The 25,783-nt window shown below is 40.7% G+C and overlaps 2 protein-coding genes across 2 annotated transcripts; one reads left to right on the forward strand and one right to left on the reverse strand.

Moving 5' to 3' along the window:
• Window positions 1–1,158: 1,158 nt before the first annotated feature.
• On the forward strand, window positions 1,159–12,361 carry slc30a9 (solute carrier family 30 member 9). Its single transcript, XM_083980092.1, has 17 exons — window positions 1,159–1,287; window positions 2,173–2,364; window positions 2,880–2,927; window positions 3,299–3,398; window positions 3,642–3,734; window positions 3,880–3,962; window positions 4,646–4,704; window positions 5,194–5,261; window positions 6,418–6,576; window positions 7,553–7,688; window positions 8,129–8,168; window positions 8,265–8,336; window positions 8,721–8,828; window positions 9,081–9,246; window positions 9,908–10,037; window positions 10,520–10,633; window positions 10,744–12,361. Exons 1-17 carry the CDS (start codon window positions 1,176–1,178, stop codon window positions 10,786–10,788), a joined length of 1,725 nt encoding a protein of 574 aa, XP_083836218.1. The 5' UTR covers window positions 1,159–1,175; the 3' UTR covers window positions 10,789–12,361.
• A 2,769-nt stretch (window positions 12,362–15,130) lies between these two features.
• Window positions 15,131–20,837, reverse strand: grxcr1a (glutaredoxin and cysteine rich domain containing 1 a; the record flags this gene model as incomplete). Its single annotated transcript, XM_083981068.1, has 4 exons — window positions 15,131–15,310; window positions 18,663–18,728; window positions 18,823–19,062; window positions 20,430–20,837. 4 exons carry the CDS (start codon window positions 20,835–20,837, stop codon window positions 15,131–15,133), a joined length of 894 nt encoding a protein of 297 aa, XP_083837194.1.
• Window positions 20,838–25,783: the final 4,946 nt, after the last annotated feature.

The following is a 25,783-nucleotide window of genomic DNA, read 5'->3' on the forward strand; positions in this document are numbered from 1 at the left end:
TGTAAATATTCTTTGTATGTCATCACACATTGTCAAGAAAGATGTACACATATTTTTTATTATTATCCTATATATTGATGTAGTCACACAGTCTATAAATCTATTGGCTATCTGTAATACTATATACCAGGCATCTATAGGTAAACCGCACAAGGGCCGTATACGCCCTTTTTAATCCGGCCTATCAATAAAGTATTGATACAAAATTGTCCAAATTAAAGCAGAGACTGCAAACTTTGATGCATTTGCAAAAAAAGGGTGACCAACTCTGCTCCCACTGAAGCTGAATGTAACTTGAATGTAAGTTTCCTTTTATTTTTAGGTAGGACCTAATGGCTTTTACATGTAATTTAGTTCACACAAACAATCTCCATCCATCTGATACTGGCCCGGCCCGTACATCAAATTTTAAAACTCATTGTGGCCCAGTTTGCTCACCCCACCCCTGGTGACCTTTCTACATCGCTTTATACTGTACTGTTCATGATATCGCGATCCGAGCTGGCAAAACACGGATTCCAATGATACTCTCGCGAGAACAGCGTCAACCCAACGTCAGTGCGGCGTCACAAGTCACGTGTGTGTGTGTTGTAGCAGTTAACTGTGTCCGTTGGTTGACATCAGCTTGGTCATAGATTCTTAAAATGGACACATATTATGCGGAACAAACATCACCATAGAAAGGTATTGGCTTTTTTCCCAATGATGTGTTGTAAACTTATCAACTAGTCAGTCGCGGTTGTTTCTCGGTGAGCTGATATGCTAAAAAAAAAGAAAAAAAAGGAAAGGAAAAAAGACACTTGTTAACGGTGTTAGCATCCGGGGCTAAGGTAGCTTTAGCAGCGTTAGCCGCCGGTAGAGGCATTAGTTGACCAGTCGATTGATTATCAATGACAACCATTGGTAGTTTATTAGGGCAGGTGTCAGCGTCTGAGTCCGTTTGTAGCCATGTTAAGCTTGCTATTTGACGGGACTACTGTCATATGTGGGGAGGCGAAGTGTCGTTATTAATCTGTTTGTGTGGAGTGGGTTAAAGTGACAGGCAGGCTGCTACTGTAACACCACCGCTACGTTAACGTTACCGCTGACCGGCGGCTGCTCTGTGTGTGTGTGTGTCTGTGTTTAGAGAGAGAGAGAGGTCCTGCTCTTCAGTGCCGAGCTCCGCTACAGCGAGGATGTTCCCCAGCCTGGCCCACAGACCATGGCATGTCTTCTGCAGGATCTCCTTCTTGCAGCACAGGGCGTCTCTGTCTCAGCGGACCCCGAGGTTTCCCCAGCAGTGCTACGGTGAGGAGGAGGAGGAGAAGGAGGCTGCTGGTCTGGATGTTAGCTACGGTCACATCTGTTCTCACTTCTCCTCACACTTTCTGATGATAAATTGATTAATTACAGTGATATGCAAAGGTTTGGGGCACCCCTGGTCAAAATTTCTGTTAATTTTGAGCAAGTGGAAGATGAAATGATCTCCAAAAGGGCATACAATTACAGATGACACCTCCCTATAAACATTTTAAACTGTATATGTATTATTATTTTCATCTTTTACATTTCCAAAATGACAGAAAGGGCCCGCAGCAAAGGTTTGGGCACCCTGCATAGTTGGTAGCACAGCATGTAAATAGTAAATATCTTGTCTGATACCTTGGTCAAAGTTATCCGAGAGCTCAAGTCTCCTGGGTTGCCCATTCTTTTGTAGGGTGCTGCTTAGTTTCCCCTTTTCTCTCTAAAATTGTAGAAAACAAAAATAATACACTGCAAAAGAGTGTTCATGTTTAACTTTTTGCCATTTGGAGATCATTTCATCTTCCACTCGCTTAACTGTTCACATTAAGAGACATTATGACCAAACGTTTGCATGCCACACTGTACCACTTTGCATATACATTTTTTGATGTTTGAAGAAGAAGCGCCTGGGCCTTTCTGTGTTCTTTTCATTGTGAACTGAATATCTCTGTTGGTCAAAACAGTCACAGCCATTAGTATGCCATGTCATAGTCAGCTCTGAGAACTTGTGATAGGCATTTTCACTGTTTTACAGGGTAAAGCGATTCATCATATTAACAGACGCACGTTATATCTGCTTTGCTTTCTCTGGAACCTTGGTGTTGTTTTTCTAAGTTGTAGAGCTGAAGAAAGAAAAGGCCTAACATCATTGTACATTGTGCTGCACAGGTTGGCAAAATGGAGGCATACACACCCTATGGTTTAGCCTCCCCGACTGCCGAGTCGCTTCTCTAGGACTGGGAAAGATTCAGTATTATTCTACCTCTGGCAACAGTAAAGATGGCCCCCCAAAGTCACCACCAGATGAAGCTGCATCAGCAGAGAAGCCCGGTGCTGCAAAAGCTCCCCCATCTCCATCAGGTGATTACCTAAGGTTTCTCTGTGCTCTGCTGCATCTTGATGTGTTTGTCTGTTTGTCTGTCCTCAGCAATTTTGTGTGGCACCGGCTTGACTGTTTGCTCTCTTAGAAGTGTTGTCTCTTCACAGCCTGTGTCAACACAAACCCCCCAGAAAACCGTTAAGGAAAGTGGAGATGAGATGTTAAAGGAAACAAGCGGAGAAAACCTCCCAGAATTTGCCATAGCGAGATTGAAATGATACATAACAGACGTAATCTGCAATGTGACAGAAAAGTCTGAACTCAGAGGAAACTCATTGTATAAAGTGAAGGCGACTGGCAGGAATGACCTCCTGTAGCTGTCTGTGTCACAGCAGAATTTAAGAAGTTTTGTAATGAAAGTAATCAGCTGTTTGACCAGCAGGTCATTGGTCTCCATGACGTTCATCAATTTGTACCTTATCCTCACAAATAACTCTTAAGAGCTCCAGAGAAGTTGTTGGTGTCATCCTTGATTCATTTACTTCTCTCTGTCTAGGTTTCACGGCTCAGGGTCTGACTAAAGCTGAGACAATTCATGTGAAAGGTAATAATAACTTTTGGTAACACTTTATAATAAGTACACACTATTAAGCATTAAATACTGAATTCATCATTTATAACACATGAATACTCATTAGTATGTAGTTTATAAACACATTAAACTACATACTACTGAGCATTCATGCGTTAATAATGAAGAATTCAGTATTTATTAATGCTTAATAGTGTTACCTAATTTTTTTAAATCATCACATGAAACAGATGTGCAATAATGCGCATTGCCTTTACTTTGTTATTTTAGTATGTTTCTTAAAATGTGGATATGATTTGATGGATTACTGAACAAGAAAAGATTGTTGAGTGCAGGAAAAAGAAAATCCTGCATCATTCACTTCCCCTTGTTGTCATTTGTAGTTCGGGCAGTCCTGAAGAAAAGGGAATATGGAGCCAAGTACACCCAGAACAACTTCATCACTGCAGTCAGAGCCATGAATGAGTTTTGCCTCAAACCAAGGTAACTCCAGTTCCCCAAAGTAACTGTGCTATGGCGTAGCTGAATGATATAAAATACTCCTGCATCTGTACAGCTCTGGCTGAGACGCAGCCACGCAGGGCAGGCAGACCACGACCACAGCACGAATTCCTCCGAGTTAATCAGTAAACATGCTTTTGTGATTAGCTAATGCGAAGCTGCCTAATGTGGTTTAACACAGGTCTTCCTACATCTTTCTCTCCCCCCCGCCTCATGTGTTCACAGCGATCTGGAGCAACTTCGGAAGATCAGAAGACGCAGTCCCCACGATGACACAGAGGCTTTCACCGTCTTCCTGCGCTCAGACGTCGAGGCAAAGTTAGTTCTGCGCCCTCCTGCTATAAATCAGAAGAACTATTAAGAACACACTTTATTTTCCAAGAAATTATTGCTCACACTTCCAGGTTCATCACTGTGCTCTCTAACGTTTGTCATTTCCCTTGGTTCTTTCTTTTAATATTAGAGCACTTGACGTGTGGGGAAGCCATGAAGCTCTGGCCCGAGAGATAAACGTCAGGAAAGAGGTGGAGAGAGAGTACCAAGAGAGTAGGTTTTTATTGATTCAGGCTCCAAGTGGCTCGTTATAAATATTCAATCATGATGAAGATTTAGTTCTGAAGCGAAAAGTTGAGCAAATTGAGAAATTCACTTACTTAGTTTCTGACAATGAGTCAGATGAGAAGATCGATTAATTAGATGTTCTCATCTGATTTGGTCTCTTATGCTAAAGTAAGCTAGAAAATGAACAAGTGTAGGACTCCAACTAATGATATATATATATTTTTTTATTATCGATTGATCTTGCAATTATTTTCATTATTATTGTTTGGTCAAATAAAATACAGTAAGATATTTTTTTTTTAAACAAGGTGACATCGCTAAATGTAATGTTTTGTGAGACCAACAGTCAAAAACATTTAATTCACTGTCATGTATAATTCTTCCATTTGAAAACATAATTATCACAGCTTTGGTTAAACAATTAATCCGTTTTTAAAATAATTGCTGAGTCATTCTCTCTTTTGCACAACAAATCAATACATAGACTAATCTTTGTAGCCATAAATAACTGTGTTTCCCTAAATGTGGACTCGTTTGAACTGAGCTCAGTTCATATATTTGTTTAACTTATTTATATAACCTTAACTTGTTTCCTCAGTTGCAATTGATTTTCATTTTGGTTTGTTGTCACATTGTTTCATTGATATGTTTTATTCACTGTTTTCCAGATATTTTCCGAAATCAACAGCTGCTGAAAGAATACAAGGACTTCTGGGGAAACACCAAGGTGAGCACTTTGACGCTTGGCTGTCGTTGACTTTGATAAAACGGTCCAAGTCCTCTAAGTCACGTTTCAGCCACGAAACAGAAAGTAACGTGGACAGTCCTATCACCAGGTTGTCTTGACAACAGCAGGTGGTGTTTGTGTGACCCTTGTCCCTGCTACAGAGGTCTCTGCATTTATATGACGGTATCATCAACCATCATTCATACAGTGCTCCTCTGATGCTTATGTTATTTCAATGACTGTTCTGTCCTGGTGTGATATTATATTATATACTCTGCTCCCCACAGTAAACTGCATCAGATTACATCAACTGTATAAACTGCATATTGACTATCAGACAAGAAATGATCAAACTGATGAATATTAATACATATTATATATTATAATTACATTATATTATATTATACAGCCTTGTTTCTTTGTTGTTGTTTTTTTACTTAACAATAAACAGAATTTCATGTAGCTTTTTGTTGTTTTTGTTTCACAAAGCCTCGATCAGGCAAGAGGGGAACATTTCTACAAGGACCAGGAAAGGTGGTCATGGTCGCTATTTGCATGTAAGTTTTCATATTTTCCTTCACCCTGAGTTTCCCCTGAGCGTTGTTTGGTTTTGCTGTGAGACGTGTCTGTACTCAGTGACTTCACTGAGCTGCACAGTGGGAGGCACTGGATTAGAGAGGGAAACTACAAGTCTTGTTCTCCATGGGGTTACTACATACGCTGTGTCGGATAAGTCTCAGAGCGCAGCGTTGGAGAAGCTGAACAAAAAATCTTTGTTGTAGACATGAACTGAAGACGTACAGTCACTGGTTTTAAAGAAAGTTTTGAAGTTCACCAGTAAAGATGAGGAATATGTAGATCTCTGTGTTGGGACGTCGTCTCACATGAGGTCCTGCAGCCTATTGGATTAGGATGATTGTGTTAGTGGACATGTGCAGTCACATGAGCAGCAGGCCGTTTCTTTCATTGAATGTGCACAAAGACTCACAGGACTCAATTAGTTAAGTGGTTGTTACAGCAGAAGTCCAGGCTCAGTGTGTAAGCTGTAGTAGTTTTAGTAGTAGTTTTATTTCGTCCATTCAACAGAACATAATATACGTACATACATAGTTGGACCGAAAACGCGTAGGCTGAAGCAGCGGCTTATTTTACCTACCGTATTTAAAAGAAAGAAAGTTGCATAACGGAGCAAGATAACGAGATAACACAATGTAAACATTGATTTTTTAAAACTAAACTGAGAAGAATAAATAAGATTATCTAAGCAAGAGTCTTACAATTTATCAAGTATATATACCTTATACATATGTGTTAATATCTGTGAATCAGTTTTTACCAACTTTGCACCAAAAGGTATTACATAATGTAAATAAAGTTTGTTAGGCTACATTCAAATGACCACTTTGCAAATGTGGCGCTGAATCTGATTCATATCTGATCTTTGCCAATGTGATCACAGACAGGACTGTGTATGGCAGCATAGCTATGTCATCATTTGTTTGTGATTTGACTGCGGCTGCTGTTTGTCCACACTCTCACAGCCACATCATTAGGTAGTGAATCATGTTTTGTCGTCCTGCACAGGTCAACAGATAAATCTGAACGCCACAGACCTTAGTCATAGCTACTGTTCACCATTCAAATGTGTTTAAGATGGGAAACTTGTGTCATCACTGTGTGGCTGCTTCATCAGCTTGTTTTCTTTCCCCTCAGCAATGGGTTGAATTTCTTCTTCAAACTCCTGGCATGGGTCTACACCGGATCAGCCAGCATGTTCTCTGAGGCCATCCACTCTTTGGCCGACACCTGCAACCAGGGTCTGCTCGCCCTGGGAATCAGCCAGTCTGTCCGCAACCCGGACGCCGGGCACCCGTAAGCACCGCACCTTACATTACAACTGAAAGGAAGATAACAGGGAGTTGAGCAGCCCCCATTGAAGCAGCACAGCAGCAAAGAGTAGAAGTAATGTAGAGACATTAATGTAGCTTTAACTAAGCTAAAACAGTGTTTCTACGTAGCGACCAGTACATTTGCTGCCACAACCACAACTTCAAATCCAGTGAATTAAAGGGATAATTCAACATTTTGGCAAATTGGCCCATTGCTATAATCCCTATAGTTTTAGGAGTAGGTTTGTTACCTTTAATTGTCGGTGCAAGCTATTTTTAGAACGGTGGAGCAGAGCCGCAAGCTGCTCAGAGCTACGCTACGGAGGCTAATCTTGGTTTCCCTCATCAAACTCATCAAATACACAATCCAACAACTCCAAAACGCTCTGGTGGACAAGTTGTGACCTGCACATTCACCACGCTATGAGATAATAACGGAACGTTATGAGACAGAGTTGTTTTTCGAGGTAAATTCATGCAAAACCGCTGCGCATTCCCAAGCAGTCTCAGTCAATTTGCCTCGAAAACAACTCTGTCTCGTAACGTTCTGTTATTATCTCATAGCGTGGTGAATGTGCAGGTCACAACTTGTCCACAAGAGCGTTTTGGAGTTGTTGGATTGTGTATTTGACGAGATTGATGAGGGAAATGCGAAGGTACCATGCCCCATGTTGCATTAGCTGAGCAGCTCACGGCTCTGCTCTGCCGTTCTAAAAATACCTTGCACCGACAATTAAAGGTAAGGAACCTACCCCTAAGACTATAGGGATCATGGCAATGGACCAATTTGCCAAAAGTTTGAACTATCCCTTTAAGTTAGTACATCAGCATTTTGTTACACAATACCCAGTGAAATCGACCCAACAACTTTACAGATGTAGCTTTCAATCCTTTTCAATTATCAACATCATCATCGTTATCAAGTGTGAGTTGTGATGAAACCCTTCTGTGTTTTTCAGGTATGGATTCTCTAACATGCGCTACATCGCCTCACTCATCAGTGGAGTGGGTATTTTTATGATGGGCGCAGGCCTCTCTTGGTACCATGGTATCATGGGATTGCTGCACCCAGAGCCCATTGAATCATTGTTGTGGGTGAGTGTTTGGTATCAGCTCCTGCTGGTCATACAATTTTATTTTTATTTTTTATTTTTTTATTTGGAGAGGACAGTGCACATTAATTAACATTTCTGTAAAAGTGCCAGTGTTAGACAGAGGCTAGTTTTCAACTGCAGTCCTCCGGTAAGATGTTAAAAAGCCATTAAAATATACAACAGGAACACAAGGATCATAATACATAAAAACAGGGACACAGGAGACATGGAAATTAGCGCAAGAATAGAACATATCCAAACAGAAACCAGCAGACAATGACACTAAATAAGAGACAATTAATATGATACTACTAAAAACCAAAAGAACAAATAGACAGTAATACACAACAAAAAAACAGGATGTATAGTGCAATTAAATACATTTGGGCGAGATGTATAAAGATTAATAATGATCCAACATGTTGTGTCTCTGTGTTCCAGGCTTACTGTATTTTGGCGGGCTCTCTGGTGTCTGAAGGAGGTGGGTTATAAAAAATGAACTAATAGATTTTTTTTAAATAATGTTTTGACTTGGATTGTTTAGTTTTAACATCTCTTTCTATTTTTGTTTTCTCAGCTACATTACTAGTGGCCGTCAATGAGATAAAGAAGAGTGCCCTCAAGCACGGACTGTCATTTTATGAATATGGTATGTACACCTAAAAAAACATTGTGTTGTTAAATGCATCGTATGTCGTTTACACCTGGCGTTTCTGGTCATAATCAGATATCAGGTTAGTTAACTGCTTATCCACATAAAACAACAGAATTAGCTAGCTATGTTTTTCAGTAGAAGGTCAGACTCACCTGTAGAGTAAAATGAAACCAGGTGTTTTCTGTCATGGTGTCATGGAGGTCAAGTTGATTTCAATGTAGAGAAGGAAAGTAGGAAATCCGATAGCTGTCTAGTTGCAGAGGACACATTTCTGACATCAAATGTAAATGTAAGTAAATCCCAAACCAGTGTAATGCTTGTGTATATTCAGGTGTAAATGTGGCCTTGTGTTGTTTGTGTGTGTGTGTGTGTGTGCAGTAATGCAGAGTCGAGACCCCAGTACTAACGTGGTTCTGCTGGAGGACGCAGCTGCTGTGATAGGAGTCATCATGGCTGCAAGCTGCATGGGGCTCACGTCGCTCACTGGTAAACAACAAGACATGGACGTATTGTTCACACTGCTTAGTCTGCATTGAGTTATACAATGCAAAGTTCACATTTCATTATTTGCTTAAATAATATTTCCTTGATCTGTATTCTGATGTGGTTGGTTTATAAATTACCCTCAGGATAATTTTTCTCTCTTGTGAATTTGGACTTTGGTCTTTGTACTTTTCAGTGTTGTTTCTCACATAGATCTCAAACTTTCGCTGATTTTCTCCGTCCGTGTTGTCTCAGGTAACCCGTACTATGACAGTCTGGGCTCTCTTGGCGTGGGCACACTGCTGGGCGCCGTCTCAGCCTTCCTTATCTACACTAACACCGAGGCCCTGCTGGGACGCTCCATACAGGCTGAACGTGTACAGAAGCTGACAGAGTTCCTAGAGAATGACCCCGCTGTAAGGTCAGTAGCTCTGGTGAACACAGACACAGCTGTAACACATCAACCAGTTGTTGTCGATGTCAGGTCTAAAGTCATTCATAGGAATACAAATAAATCCACCACCCACTGAGTGAGCCATCCACTTGGACTAACAGTGGCCCACAACAAAGTTAATGGACAGCGTTCATGCTTAAAATAGACCATGTGGTATGTACTGCTCTTCATATGTGAATAACTCTAGCTCCATACAGAGCAGTGTCCCTGGTTAATGCCACTGTTACAACATGAAAGTGTGACTATACTTATATACTCAAATAACGTCTTCCCAGCTGCACGTAACATTAATTCCTGATAATATTATTAATTCATCACTCAACATCACCAGGGTCAGTTTCAGAAAATGAACAGATTTACTCAAAAACTCAAATCAAACATTTTATAACTCACAAAAAAAGATGTAAGACTTTTTAAACACAATTTAAGACTCAGCTATTGTCAAATTTCTTTCAAAATAATATCAAATAACCTTTCAAGATCTGTAAATATCTTGCTTTATTGAACATCTCACTCCAACATTTCACTTTACAGGAGCTTTTCAAGTTAAATTTTTAATAATTCTTTGTTCAAATTCACTGATATCCACTAGAGCTGATTTGTTTTGTTGTTGTGTTGTTGTGAGCAGGGCCATCCACGACGTGAAGGCCACCGATATGGGACTGAGTAAAGTGAGGTTCAAGGCTGAAGTTGACTTTGATGGCCGAGTAGTGACACGGTCGTATCTGGAAAAACAAGACATTGACCAAATCCTTAATGTAAGTTATTTTTGTTTGTTCAATGTTCATTCACATTTCTAAACTGGTGCTCTTTTCAATTCAAAACAAGGATAATTATGTTTGTTTACGCCACCATGACAGTACGTTAGGGAAGAAGAACAATCATAATTGACTGATAAAGTTACCTATAGAGTTAACACAGTGTATTTTAATTATTCAGATGGTGTTTTTGGTACAACAGTTGCTTTGATTACAGCGAACTGCTGCAATGTTTTGTTGAGGTTAAATTGTCGTGTATGTGAGTGTGACCAGATTCTGCAGTGGTCTCCACTTGCACAGAAAACTCTCTATGGGTGTTACTGCGAAGTGTACAGAGGTGTAGGAGTTTAATCTGTTACCTCATTTGACGTGGTGTAATTCAAACATGTTGGGTGGTACATGAGAGGTACATGTATTTGGACAAGTGTAACAATGATCTCTATTGTTGCTGGGGGTTTTTTTCTCTCTCTCTCTTTCTGCAGGAAATTCAGCAGGTGAAGACCCCCGAGGAGCTGGAGAACTTCATGCTGAAACACGGGGAGAACATCATCGACACCCTGGGAGCTGAGGTGGACCGCCTGGAGAAAGAGCTCAAGGTGCTGACACATTAATCCTGTCTTCATTGTAGTCCTGCTGAAGCTACAATATACTATATATATAGAAATTAGATAAGATTGGTATCTAATTGTGTTTGGTTCCTCCATAGCAACGTAACCCAGAGGTTCGTCACGTGGACTTGGAGATCCTATAATACTTCCTGGTCTCTGCTGAGGGAACATCCTGCTGCATCAAGAAGAAAAAAGGCGAAAGGAGGATCCCAGTCCACCTCCACAATCTGCCTCCCATCCTGACCACCGCATAACAAACATCCGTCTCTGCACAAGTCTTACTGTAGAATAGTCCAGAACAGCACGCAGGGACGTCGTCTGAGCAACGGTCGACTTTGTCTCTGTGCTGCTTAAAAACTTCATGTAGCGATAGCAAGAGTTCAAGCTGCCAGAGATGCACGTGTTTCTGGCTAAAGACCAAGGACTGTCAGTAGACTCCTTGAATTTTAAGAATATTTAAAATCTGATGGTTTAGTCCTTTTGGTTGTTTGCTTGAACTCACATTCCTCCATGAATGTGTCTGGATATAGTTGAAAACATTTCTGCTTCAAAAAACAAACTCACAAGAAAAGGACCAGTATCACTTACTCTACTTGTACTTTACATTATTGTTATGCTTGAACCACAGTGATAGTGTTAACTTCAATAGGACAAAAGAAACCTGGGAGCTACATATTTAAACTAGACTTATTTAAATTCTAGTTGATATTAGATTTTTTTTTTCTTTTAATGTAAAAACGGAGGAGCTGAGGATGGCGATGTGCTGCTGCAGCCTCTCTAATACAGACAGAATCTGTGATGAATAGATTTTATTGCAATTGCAGAAAAATATGCAAAGTAAAAGGTGTTGTAATGACTTTCCATTTGATTTGTATGATAGTGCTGAGGAGTGAACTGATGTTTAATACAGTAGCACTTAATGAGCATCAGCTTGTGCAAAAAAATAAAAAAGCAAAAAAACCCTATTAGAAAACAGGTTGTTGTATTCCTGTGATATAATGAAGATAAATTGAAGGTCAAACTAACAAATCTGATAAATAACCATTTATTGGACATCAAAAAAGAAGTTTAAGCATCCTTCTACGCCATGAAACAATGTTATAGGCGGTGGCATCTAAACTCTACCTTCTCTCTTTTCTGGCTCCACACTCCGAACTTCCATGTTTTCCAAATTTGAGGTGTAGTTACTTTGTCTCGTGAGGTTGGCAGCTGATCAGCAGATGATTGTTTCAATAACACTGGAGGACACTCAGTGTAAATAAGTGGCCGATTTAAAAGGAAAAAGGCACCAAACAAACAGAGCAGTCAAACAGGTTTTAATCACGTGTCAACATTTAGAAAGGCTTTGTTTTAACCATTCAGGATGTCACCCCTGTACAGTCCGCGTACCAAAAATACCAAAGTGAATAATCTCATGTTCTGTGGTTGTTTTTGCTGAATAATCAGTGTGCAGATACGGTAAACGCTGGCTGTGCTTGATGTTTTTGTTCTGAACCTACGGCCGGTGGCCTCACAGTCCACAGCTGCAGCACGACACACACACACACACCTGCCTGCTGAAAACAGGAGGTGGGCTGGAGTCATTTCAAACATTATCGGGTGGATATATATTTTTGAAGGTGTTAATAATGTAATATTTACCTTTTGGTTATAACGATATTGCCACTGCTGAAGGAGTTGGAATAAATTTGAAATAATTTATTAAAATATTTTGCTTCCTTCTCTGTCATGTACCTGGATTTCTTCTTTTTCCTTTCTTTTGTCTTCTGCATTTAACATCATGACCTTGTGCTTTTTTTTTTTCTTTCTTTTTTTTTTGGTGTGTGATTATATTATTACTGAAAGGCAACACTGCCAGTCTCATCCATCTCTCCAGATGTTGCAAGGAGGTCTAGCAGGAGCTCTTGGACTGTGAAGTCCTTTACACATGTGGATCAGCCTCTGTGTTTTGGATGTGAGCGAGGCTTGTTTCCTGTTTAAATCTCAGCTGGTTGACTGGAATGTAAACCTGAGTCCATTAGATGGTGCAGTTGTAGGGATGAGAGAGGAGAAGAGGAGGAGGAGGGAGAAAGAGAAGGAGAAATAGAAAGGTGGGGGTGGGGAGGGGGGACTATAGCCTGTACGCTGACGTCAATAAAAACAGTCATTTCCAACCAGTCTGCGCATTGACCGACCGTTCAAAACATTACGCACAGCACCGCGGCCGGACCACGCTAGACTACTCGACTGAAATAATTTTTCTCGCCGAGCCCCGGAGAGCGGAAGACACTGCGGACAAAACTCCACTGCAGGTTTTTCTGACCATTCAATGTTGTCTTCACATTATGGGTGTTGCGCGCATATCAGTGTCATGTCTCGTCATTACCATCCCCAAGTCAGTCAGTTGTGCCAGTGCCACTGCCCATCTCGTTTCCTTTCATGATGCACTTAGAGGAGGAAGAGGAGGAGGAGAGGTTTCGTTTGTGCACGTTGATTTTTAAAAAACAAAAACTACAACAATGACACACCAGCAGATCCTTTTGGCTCATTTTGGCTTCATTATTATAAAAAAGAATAGAAACATGCGTCGAGACGCGCCTGTCACGTCTGGAGATCACCAACCACATCTCCGCTCCTTCCTCAGCCTCCTGCACATCACGTCGCTGCTTCCACCCTCATCAGCTGCCACATATTGTCAGACATTTTTCATTATTATTATTATTATTATTATGAATGTAGCTTCTTATGATATTTTTTCGATGCATCCTGTTTTCTCCCTCCTCGGTATCTTTCACCTCCAGCAGCCTACAGATGGGGGCGCAGTCAACCTGCACAGTTGGGGTCTCAGATTTTTTTTTCTCTTCTTTTTCTTTCATGCAACCCCCCCAACCCCCTCCATCAGCACACCCCTGTGGTTGCAAATCCTCCAATCTCCCTTTCTTCTTCTTTTTCTCCTTCTTCTCCATTGCTTCTCTCTCCACATTTTCCTTCGGTGCGGGATTGAATGAAAGGAACGAGTTTTCGTGCAGCAGTGTATAATCACCTCCCATTGCCCATGCGAGAAAACCTGAACTCATTAACCTTTATAATTGCTTTAGGCACCGTGCCCGCGTGCATGCATGCATGCGTGCGTGCATGTGCGCGCGTGCGTGTCTTCCACCTCACTAAATGATCGATTGCTGTTTCAGTCACAGGTTCAGGAGGATGGAGCACAATCCGGCTGGTGTGTGTGTGTGTGATGGCGGATCAGCACCATCATCATCACCATCACCCTGCTCTTCGCTTTTAGCCTCTTTACAGTGCTGCCTTGTTTTATCATGTTCAAGCAGCATTGTACAGGGCTATGACAGCGTAGAGAGCTGAGCTGCGTCCCCCCCCCCCCCCCCCCCTGGATGGCTGCCAACAAATGACATCATCCGTTTAAAAAGCACAAAACTGAGCGGACAGCAATGATGTGACCCGCAGGGATTGTTGGCAATGGAGTGACTGTGTCTTCTAATTCTCACACAGGCACAGTCACACACTCTGAAATGTCTCTGCTTTTTCATTGTAAGAGAAGAAAATAATAACAACAACAACAGCAGCAGGAAAAAAAAGGAGCACAATAAGTTCTCCTTGGGTTGAATGAGTCACTGCAAACCTACATCCTGGAGCAGCCGATACATTATTGAGCCAATTAGTTACACTGCATTGTGCTGCTTCTGGATCAGCCTCGGTTTGTGCACCCTATGTATTAGTATTAAACGTTTTAGTCACAGAGGTGCAACACTGGCCGCATATAGCAGTTTTTGTTATTCACATAATCAGATGTATAGATTTGTGACTGTGTCCAAGCACAAACTGGGCCATTGATTGTGATTGGGTGTATGTAAATTGAAAGACCAATGTATAAAGTCAAATAAAACATTTGAAATGAATTTGATTCCCTTGATTTTTGTGAATTTACACACGTGCATGTATCTGACTTCCTCATAAATGTAAAAGAAAACAATCAGTAGTGTTTGAATGAGGTTTTGTTCTCTGACGTCAACAAACAAAGGTCCAATTTCAGGCTTTCAACTGACTGCAAGCTGAGCCCTTGACTTTCACTCTCTGTCCTCACTGTCCGTTCTCCTTAACTCTGTCTGATATGGGATTAGTGATGCCAGCATTGTCAATGAAGGAGCCTCCTCGCTAATTAGCTAACAAGCTTAAGTTTACCACAGGTGTACAGGTGTAACTAGTTCATGTACACAACACGTGTTACAAACTAAAACAATCTGATGAGGGAGACTTGATTAGCTTAAATCCTAAATAATTAACATTCAGCTCATGAATTAAACTGAGATTCAACATATTCACAGCAATGATACCAAATTCACAGATTTTATTTATTACAAATTATTTTTTTTTATTTTTTCCTAAACTAACAATGGCCATAAAAGTTTAATTTCACTGCCTGTGTTTCAGTCCAGTTCAGGGTCCTCGAGGCGGGAGTAAAGATATTGGGTCAGGCACATTACATCCTCACTGGCTGCAGCTCACACAGGCCTGCAGGCCGTTCTCGTTGCAGGAAGTGCACTTGAGGGCTTTGAAGGAATCCGTGAAGCAGTTGCGAAACACGGACATCTTGCTGCCATGGCACGTCGGGCATGGGATGAAGGCGAAGCCCCCACAGGTCTGGCACAGTTGGGGATGTTGTACCCTCTGGGGGAAGGAATAGATAACATTTATACTTCATATTAGATATCCCACGTTGAAATATGTTCATATATAGTGCAAATTAGTGTTCATTTATTTCTGTTCCTAAACCAAAATGGTTTTAATTCAGGGTTAAAATTGGTCTGTGCATATAGTTTCTCTCACTTTTCTAATAATAGCATAGCATAGTGACTGGGAAAAGCAAGCACCTGTATCCAAAAGGTATTTAAAAAATTGGTCTATTACCATGATATCTAATTATTTAATCAGGAATTACTGGCCTTGCATCTACTGGTAGGTTACCAGGAAACTGACAGACCTGAGAAGGTCACCACAGGATTTATGTTGTGGCCAAGTTAAATCATTTAGGTCATCATTGGGAGCAATTATAAGTCAGAAGAGCTGTTCATCTCAGAAACTGGAGTAATTTTGAATCTGCAGATTTCTGGTAGTGTTTGTCTCAAACTGGTTAGATGTATGCGACAGAAGGAGACAAGTCGGCTTTTAAATGCCAATGAAAATGTCGCAAAAAATACTAAACTAATAGTATTTTGCCCTGACGATCCTCCGACCACCAGCGCCTACAGGAGGTGATCACCTGCTGCAGAGTACTGAGCATAAATTGAGGGTTGTATCAGTACCAATATGTCCTGTTTTTGGTGTGAACCACAGAAATGGTAAACAGTCAGTCTTCTGAATGCCATTTTACAAGTAAATGAATACATTAAACCAGTAAATCAGCTAATATAAGATATTTAAATCATGTGAGTTCAGTTAATTAGCAGGAGGGCTGCTCCCACTAGGGTGACCAGATCCCAAGAACAAGACATTTTTTATATGGGACAACCAATACCAATAAGAGGTAGTCTAACATGTTGATATGATCTAAAAGTGTTTAAGAATAAACACACAGACAGCAGGTTTTAATTATACTACTGGTGCTTCCATCCTCCACATGTAAGACTGCATTGCAAAGCAGAAAGTTTCCTTGCAGAGAATTTGACAGCGCCATGGGGGGTGGGGTGGGGTGGGATGTGATCCCTGTCAACATGGGAATCCAACTCACAACCCTAACATCAGGAGTCACACATTGTACAGACAGAGCTAATCAGACAGACACATGATTGTCTCTCTCTCTCCGGACACTGACATGAAGGAGCTGTCAACCTGTCTGTGTGCATTTGTGTGAGTGTGTGTGGAGAGTCAGAGGAGTCCCTGAACAACACAAGCAGCTGGATAGGTCAGTGTGTATTGCCTTTTCACTTTAGGATCGGGAGGCTGACGGTTCGAATCACAGTCACAGCTACTATATCGCCCAGGTCAACAAGATCTGTAGAAGAAGAGCTTGCTTTTTGATATGCTTTATGAATTGTGTTTTGTGTCGCTCATTCCTAAGTATTATCAGGAAGTGTAATGAAAGATAATCATATGGTAAATGGTCTGTATTTATATAGCGCTTTTACTATAGGCCTACCTGAAATCAGGAATTACTGGCCTTGCATCTACTGGTAGGTTACCAGGAAACTGACAGACCTGAGAAGGTCACCACAGGATTTATGTTGCGGCCAAGTTAAATCGTTTAGGTCATCACTGGGAGCAATTAAGTCAGAAGAGCTGTTCATGTCAGAAACTTGAGTAATTTTGAATCTGCAGATTTCTGGTAGTGTCGTCTCAAACTGGTTAGATGTATGCGACAGAAGGAGAAAAGTTGGCTTTTAAATGCCAATGAAAATGTCGCAAAAAATACTATACTAACTAACTAATAGTATTTTGCCCTGACGATCCTCCTGCTGCAGAGTGCTGAGCATAAACTAAGGGTTATATCAGTACCGATATGTCCTTTACAGTACATCACATTCACCCATTCACACACACATCCCTGGTGGACCTTAGGGTTCAACATATCCAGCTGGATAACTCAGTGGTTAATGGCACTGACTTTGGAGTGGGAGTTTGGGGTTTACATCCCAGTTGGGACAGCTATGTTACCTGAATCAACACAAGATCTGCAAACGATGGTCTTGTTTTCTTGTAATGAATATATGTGAAAAGTATTTACTGTGATCACAATAAATTTAGCTTTGTGTCATCATTAGTAAGCATTATCAGGAAGTGAAGGAAACTTTTATTTAATGCGGCCAGAGACAGTGTGGCCTTGGGCTCGGCCATACACATGGCCTTTGCCGGCCCCAATGATTATAAGGAACATTGAGTCAGTACAGGGCTTAGCGTGATGCTGATCCTGAGAAAAGGGCTGCATATTTGCCAAGCCAAGCTGAGTCAGGCCAAAATAAACTAAATTAAAATCAGAATCTGGTATATTGCCATGTAAGTTTTCACACATAAGGGATTTGCCCTGGTGTATGATGCAAAACCGTGAACAACATAGTTGGAAGACAAAATATGAGCAAAAATAAAAACAAGTGCTGTACTGGGACAAATACTAAACTAAGCCAAGGTAAGCTAAACTAAGCGTCTCCTGGCTGTAGCTTCATACAGCAGACAAGTCAGTGACGTTAATCTTCTCCTCTGACTCTTGGCAAGAAAAGTGTTTTCCAAAATGTCAAACTATTATTTCCCTCTACAAATTGGGATAGTGTTTGGGTAAATAATGCTGTGTTTGGGTTTATATGCTGTAAACCCAAATTAAAGTCATGTTGCTGGCTAGTTCTAGACTGATTAGTGAATGCATGACCTTTCAGAGCTGCATACTTTTTTTTTTAACAGCCTGCAGTGAGTGGGATGCATTACGTAAATGTCATCACACTGCTCTCAGTTATGAAGACTTTTGTTGAGTCTAAACTCCAAATCGTAGCCACCGTCTGAGAAAAGGCCAGCGCTTGTGTGAGTGACGTTCTAGCAGCTCACAGTGAAACGTAAAAAAAAAATAGTTCACACAATCTCAGTTTGTACCGCAGAGCGATGTGCTCAGCGTTGGTGTGTTTGAACAAATGTGTTGGAGGCAGAATCAATAACAAGCCCTCCATTATTGATGGTCACTTATTGATGTGCATGCATCTTTAACATTGCAGCTCGCTCATGTTTTATTGACGACATGACTAGCGAGTGGAAATGACTGCTCCTGTTTGCACTGTGTTCATCTTAATGGCTCTGGACACACACAAAGCATCAATTTATTATGACTGTATACTCACCGCTTATAATCATCACTTTAAAATTACTGGTGCTACAAAGCATATAACATCATTTAGTAAATCTAATGGGAATTTTGTGTAAATAATTCAACAACATATGCCAAATCAAATATTTGACTCAACCTGGTTCACAGGAAAAACATATTTAGCCACTTTTAATTATTAATAGTGTGATTTCCAAGGCAAACACAGTTAAAACCAACCTCAATTTTCGTCAGAAGATCTTGAAGTTCTCCTGATTCGTTCATGCTAAGTATTTTCTCTGCACCCTGCAAAATAAGGCAAACACTCAAAGTCAATATTCAGTGAACTCAGTGTAGGATATGCAAGATATTGATCCCACAAGGAGTGATAATAACTGACCCCGAGGTAGTGTCCGTCAATGAACACGACTGGTAATGAAGGAGGCTCTTCCACACGTTTGCACCGCTCCTCCAACTCTTTCCCATATTCGCTGTTAAGGGCGATGTTCTTCTCCACAAACTTCATCCTGTGGTTCTGGAAAATCTTCCTGACCAGCTCGCAGCGTTCAAAGGTTGTCCTCACCACACGGAAACTGGTTGTATAGATCACAACCCGCCCAAACTCCAGAGATATATCCACCTACACGAGGGAGAAAACATGAGATTTCCCTCACTTGTCTATTCACTTTTATCCTGAAGGTTCAGATGATGACATGAAATCCTACTACATGCTTTAGATGTTATTGAGAAATACCAGAACAAATTGTCACAATGTTACGTAGGGGTATCACGAGTAGTATCAGTTGCTGTTCTTCAATCAAGGTAACTATGACTTTAGTCTTTTCCAAGTTTACAATCTGAGTCAGCATTAGTCAAAACAATGGAGGACAACATTGTTGAGAAACAAGTTCACCTAAATGTTCAAGGTAAATTCATAGTCCTCTTACAAAAGAGCTTTTCACTCATACTGTATAATTGTGGGGCCAACAATGACGCAGTTTGACCAGTTGTAGTTCGGATTCAACCAAATAACATCCCCAATGCGTTAACTAAACCCTTCCCAGGCCTATTTTTGGGTGTCTGTGTGTTGTTATTATTAGGTTATAAACCCTTCAAAGTAGTAACACATGTTTTAACCCTTGTTATGTATTCCATCTATAAGTTTCAAGAACTTGCCAATGCATAGCCTACCATAGATAGATAAATATACTTTAAATGTGTTCACCCTTCCGTATTGGCAGCTGCCTTTGGTTTCTATTTTGGTTTTGAAATCAATTTACACAGGAAAAACTCGACATACTGAATGTGGTACATTCAAATTGTGAGATTCATCAAAGTTATGTATTTTTGATTGGCATTTCAGAGTGTGGATCAAACAAACAAACAACAACTATATATGTATCTATATAGATATACATATATCTCTAATGAGAGAAAAACTAATGTAATAGAATAGAACCACCCAAAATTTCCTTTGGGACGAGACTGTGCTGCATCACCTTGATACGCATTTAAACTTCACCCCCAACAGAAAGATAATCTCATTTAATCATGGTGAGATTGAGAAGCTTTATCTAGTCTGCAGTGACGCTGCCTCCACCTAATACCACTCAGCAGAGAAATAGTTTCTTCAATATGACCTTTTAGGCTACATCACCTTTGCATCAGCATAGAGGCCAAGACTGACATCAGAATAACAAACAGTTCTTTGTGCACGGATACTAGAAAGCAAAGTGCCGAGAATTCATTAACCTGATTAGTTTCTCTTGAAACACTTAACGAAATGCATCATTAAACTTTAATTGCTCTGTGACCTTGTCCCCTATTGTGAGCTTTTATCCCATTCATACACCTGTATGTAGCTGCTACCTGTAACTAGACTTGAGGACAGGAAGTTTCACTGATGGGAACTGCAGCTGGACGCTTTTAAGAGAAAATGTGACTTTATGAAGAGGTTGTGTTAAAGAGTTAGATAAGACGCAGCCCAGTTGGATGTAGGCTACTTACACCGTTGGAACTGGGAAAGTTTTCAAACAGCGTCTGTCCTGCGATGACTTTGTTCTTGACCCCCCTCACAGTCCCATTTTTACTGAGTATGTTGACCCTCTTGGTGGTGAGCATCCAGTCCTTGGTGGATCCTGCTGCGTACATGAGCAGGTCATCGGGCTCAGTCTCACTGTCGTCCAGCTCCGAGCCCAGGTATCCAAACAGGTGTCCTTGTGCTTCCCCACTTGTGGAGGGCGTACTGGCCCGGTCGGCATCCGAGCTGCTGGTGCAGTCTGAATCCAGGGAGTCTGAAGGCCCCTCATCTTTGAACATCTCCTTCAGCACCCGTCCGCTGTTCCCCGAAGCCACGCGGAACCTCACCCTCTTCTGTGGCTTCTCCTGGTCGGCCGTCAGCATCGTCCCCTCCATTGCCAACCCTGTGCTACATTACATGGTCCACAGCGCTGCAGTGTAGCTCCCTGCTGCTCACTCGGAGGTAAGCATGCAGCTCAGACGCACTATTTTCCTTCCCATGGATTACTACCACGTTTAATCCTCCTCACCGTTTGAACAGATCTAAAAATGACTGAGAGCCTGTAACTGCCTTACGGTTAGACTCACTCTGCCAGTAAATAATACATGCATCCCCTACCATGGCAACGTAGCACGCTAAGCTCAAGTAAAATGATAGTTGTCTTTGAATTATTCATCAGTTTACACAGTTTTCACCAAAGCTTTGACAGAGGACTTTTAATGGCCTGACTTCATATGCTTTAATCAAACGAGCAAACATTTATCTGCCCTGTGACAAGATGACAGCACACACCATGAGGCAAAAACAGATTCTGCATCAGCCACGTTTCCAGATTTATTACAATCATATTGTTCATGTAGCCTAGCCTTTTTTTTTTTTTTTAAATCAAAAACAAGTATAACTGAATGAATGATTAAAATGTCAGACTGGCAACACCCCAAGGCTAGTTCCTAACAAACACATAGCACAAACAAAAACCTACATCATAACCTTACATCGTGTTTAACCACAGTTGTGGCAATGTCAATCCAACAGAATGAAATATCTCAACAGCTCTTTATAGTTGTCATCAGGCCTGTTGCATTGGGGAGAGGCCTACAGCCCAGTAGGGCCCTCAAAACCTGCAGTTGTCTAATCCTTCTGTGACTAAATTAGTCTACTGTACATTTATTACACAGCTCTATTAAAAGCTGTATTCTGATTGGTCAATCACAGCATTCAAAGGTCTGTTATTTCTGTGTAACAGACCATTGCTATAGGGTTAGGCAACTGCTTCAGAAAAGTAAAATGACTGTGTGGCCTTGGGCTCGGCCACGCACATTTGTTATTAAACAGACAAAACACAGTAATTACACAGTGATAGCCTAAAACAGGATGAATAAACTGATGATAATAATACAGGAATAATCCCTTATTGAAATATAAAATGCACTATCCCTTAGTGAATCAACACAGGACGCTCATCCTACTCTCATAATTTCACATGTCATGTATGACATAAGAAAAATGAAAAGTTTCATGAGACATAGAGAAGTATTAAATCAGAATGACAGGCATGTTGTCTGTTACTGTAGCTCACTGTCATTATTGAAATAAATGAATAAAAAAATGATAAACAATAGTCACAAAAAAGTGGCGATAAAAAGTCAGGTGGCCCACTTCAGCCCCGGTTGTCATGACGTGTTATAAACTCCGTCACGGTTCCCACAGGACGAAGCCTCCTAATGTCAGTAAAGCCCCTGACCTCTCCGCTATAGCACCACCAGCAGGTCAGTCTTCACCTGCTCTGTGCAATATCTCCACATCTTCTACAAGCACGCCAGTTTTAATATGACAGACTGTATGTTTACTCTGAATGATTTATGGCTGCAGTTACTCTGACGTGTATTGTGACATCTTCCATGTACGTGGGTGAATGATGTTAAGTGTGTTTTCCCTCAGTGCTTACTGTGTTACACCCAAAGTGGGAGTGCAGGTGTTCACTGGGCATCGTCATAGAGCAGATGAGGGGGCCAGAGCATATAATATGTCACAGTGACACAGTGTAGCAGCTATAACGGTGTGTCCGCAGACAGAGACGCCTCGGCTGTGTTTTTTTTTTTGTGTGTGGGTGTGTGTATGTCACAGGTGATGAAGCGGCTCCCTGGAGATGTGACACGTCACCTCATAGCAATGACAGCACCACTCTGTTTGAGTGCTGCCGTTTGGCTCCTGAGGTAAGAGCTACACACACACACACACTCACAGGGCATGCCCTTACCTGCTCATGTCACATCCTGCTGATCATTAGAGAATATCCATCTGGGGAAGTCTAATGTGTCAAACTAAGATTTAGTGACATCCCCAGGCTGTAGTACTATTATGAGTCTGGCTGGAGCTCCAGGTCTTATTGATCCATAGTGACCCTAACTCTCCTTTAAACCGTTTTTTATTAGAAGGACAGCAGGTATTATAATACAGCCTATAAAGGCCTATTGTATATTACTGCTCACGATAGCCAATATCTGATATGGTTAGAGTATCTAGACTGTAATATTACTTGATTTTAGTTGTTTTTCTTATTCATCTATTGATTCATCTTGCACTGTCCTTGAATTCTGTCTTTTAAGATCCAAAAAACAGTTTCTTAATTTGAGCCAATTTTTGCCAAAGTTTTGGTTGTTTGTAATGGGAGATTTTTGTCTGTGGCTTATTGTGACCTCCTTCACTGCACCAATCAAGATTTAGCATCACCTGGATCTAAACTCAGGACAGTTGTTTGGCCTTTTTGCATGTTGTTTGCCTGCTTTGTAATCCGGTCACTGTCAGTTGAAAGCGCCCTGAAGGGTTTTCTTGTAAACAAAGTTTCTGTTTGTTTCAGCGTTACTCATCAAAATGTATTGTGTGTATCCTTGAGGTGTGACAAACAATTACTTCCTCATAAAACATTTACAAAGCTGACCTTTAAAAAAAAAAAAAAAGAAAATTCACACCTGCATTGTTTGCATCTGTGTTTGCTTGCTAACAGGTTTCTCCAGTGGTTTGGTGGTTAAATTGCTGCATTTCGTGGTGTATTACCTCCACCTATAGTTAACAAGAAACAATACAATACTACAAGTTGGAGTCTGCCTACTGCCACTTGTGGTTTTGTGTAGATACAGGGCTGTAGTGCCATTTGTTATTGTGATAACGTAAGTTTCTAATCTTCTGAGCTACACCTTATTTACTTCTAGACTGACTTTATGATCAGTTCATGAATTTACTGAATTTACAATGAAATAAACAAAAACAAACATTCAAAAGGAAATCGTTACAGCTATTCTGCCAACTGTGTCCATATAATTAGTACCATGGCCATAGCGATTTCATAGCATTCATTAGAAAAAATACTGCAATTTATTATAGCTAATTGTTCAGACATCTTTACTGTTTTGTTTTTATCCTCATATTATATTATATTATATTATATTATATTATATTATATTATATTATATTATATACAGTCCTTGTCCATGCTGGCTTGATTAGAGACTCTTCATTCTGACAGTCTGTGTCTGAATTAAGCTGCTTATATTGTTCTTCCTGCTAGTTGAACAAACTGTTCCTTATAATTTGAATAAATCAGTCACGGTCTTTACATATCATTTTCATTTTAATACGTTTTTTTTAATATATATATATATCATAAAGGGGCATTTACTCAACCATCCCCCAGCTTTCAGTCAGGATGATGAGAAAATCTCCTCAGTTGCCTCACTATTTACGCATTTCCAGTGACACCACAGTAGATGTGTCAAGATAAAATGACACATGAAACTAGCTCACTCATGTTGTGTAGACAGCTGCAACGATGGGAGGTGGACACGCTTATCTGGAGTTCAGTGAAACACACCCACGTCCTGTTGAGTCGAGAAGCCATTTTATCTCATTTCAGCACAGTTCAACAAGAGACCAGAGAGATGGTGTCTATTCAAGTCTGTTAAACATAGTCTAATCAACCTGAAGAGCTTATCGCTTAGCCCCCCTCATCGGTAGTGGCAATGTAGCCTCGCCAGCCACCTTAGCTGCTATTAAAAAAGCCATTTGAAAAGATTAATACTTGAACGCTCTTTAATTTCACTGCTGTTTGTTGGCAGGGCTGTGACGGAGTGGAAAAAGTCAAACGCAGCGGGCTGATTTATGGCTTTAATTTTGTGCAGCTTGAATAAGGAGATGTATCCATAGATCAGAACATAATCTCATATGATTGATTTGCAGTGCATTTGTTGTAGTAAGACACTGATCTCTCCTCATCTACTGTAGACGTAGGTAGGATGCTGTTTAATTCAAATCTCAGTGTGTCTGAAATGTGTCTTTTGTGCAACTTTGACAAGATGACCCTCACACATAAATCAATAATTGCTAACAGGTTTCAGGAAAATGACTCCACAGTGACTCACCGTATGTGATTAGTTGGCCGTCAGACCACCTCACGCTTCCCTGACTACAGATCAACATCCACAAGGGGGCAGAATGCAATTCAATTACAGCTTAAATGTCACGCTGTCCAATCACTCCCTGAAGAGCTGTAGGCAGAGGATGAAGGATGGAGCTGCTGGGCTGATGGCTGCATCTGCTGTTTCGGTTTGATCAGCCTGAGAAGTTTAGGTGGTCATTAATGATAAAATCAATGACAAAATGATTTAAGTCAAGTGAGCAGGAGCAGGACTGATGTGTTCAGAAATGACAGAAATTCAATTTTCAATCTGAAGACCTACAAAGTGAGTATCAGAGGGGCTGCAGACACAAAATGTGGTCAGCACATTTATTGTCGCTCAGAGTGTCAAAGCATTTAAAAATTGGAAATTGTCCTACTTTTTATAACTTAAATGCTCAGTCCAGGGCTGCGGTGGCCAAAGGAAAGTGTCTGTAAATTACAATGAAAGAGTATTGAGCAAGCTGTTACTATGACAATTAAGCAGAATGATGCTGAACAGTTAAGCTTTAAAGGACCGAGGTGTTTCACAATAGCAGTTTTACAGTGCCATGGGAAAGAGACCAGTGAGGGGAGCAGCCAGTAATCCATCCTTATATAGTTTCCTGGGATTTGATCCAGAAAGGCTGTTGCAGGGTTTGAGCTGTTTTCTTTCTTAGTGCTTCTCTCAACAGCAGGGAAGTGGCTCAAAGTATTTGGTTGTTCAACCTGTTTCTTTCCTTTTCTTCTTCTTCTTTTTTTTTTTTTAAACTATCTTTGCAAAGTTATTGTAGTTTGATATGGAGCTGACATGAAAATTGCTAATTCTGCAAAAAATGATGCTGTTTGCACTATAGTTTGTAGTGTCCTTTGTATTTTGATAGCTCCTCGGGCACTCCCAACATGATT

Source organism: Trachurus trachurus (genome assembly GCF_905171665.1).
Source record: "Trachurus trachurus genome assembly, chromosome: 10".
Lineage (NCBI taxonomy): Eukaryota > Metazoa > Chordata > Actinopteri > Carangiformes > Carangidae > Trachurus > Trachurus trachurus.

What these genes read in the sequence shown, in the direction of transcription:
- slc30a9 (XM_083980092.1), top strand. Translation starts at nt 1,176, where the DNA reads ATGTTCCCCAGCCTGGCCCACAGACCATGGCATGTCTTCTGCAGGATC. An exon ending in GTTTCCCCAGCAGTGCTACG is followed by an intron (nt 1,288 to 2,172) that starts GTGAGGAGGAGG and finishes TGTGCTGCACAG; the next exon opens with GTTGGCAAAATGGAGGCATA. An exon ending in ACTTCTGGGGAAACACCAAG is followed by an intron (nt 4,705 to 5,193) that starts GTGAGCACTTTG and finishes TGTTTCACAAAG; the next exon opens with CCTCGATCAGGCAAGAGGGG.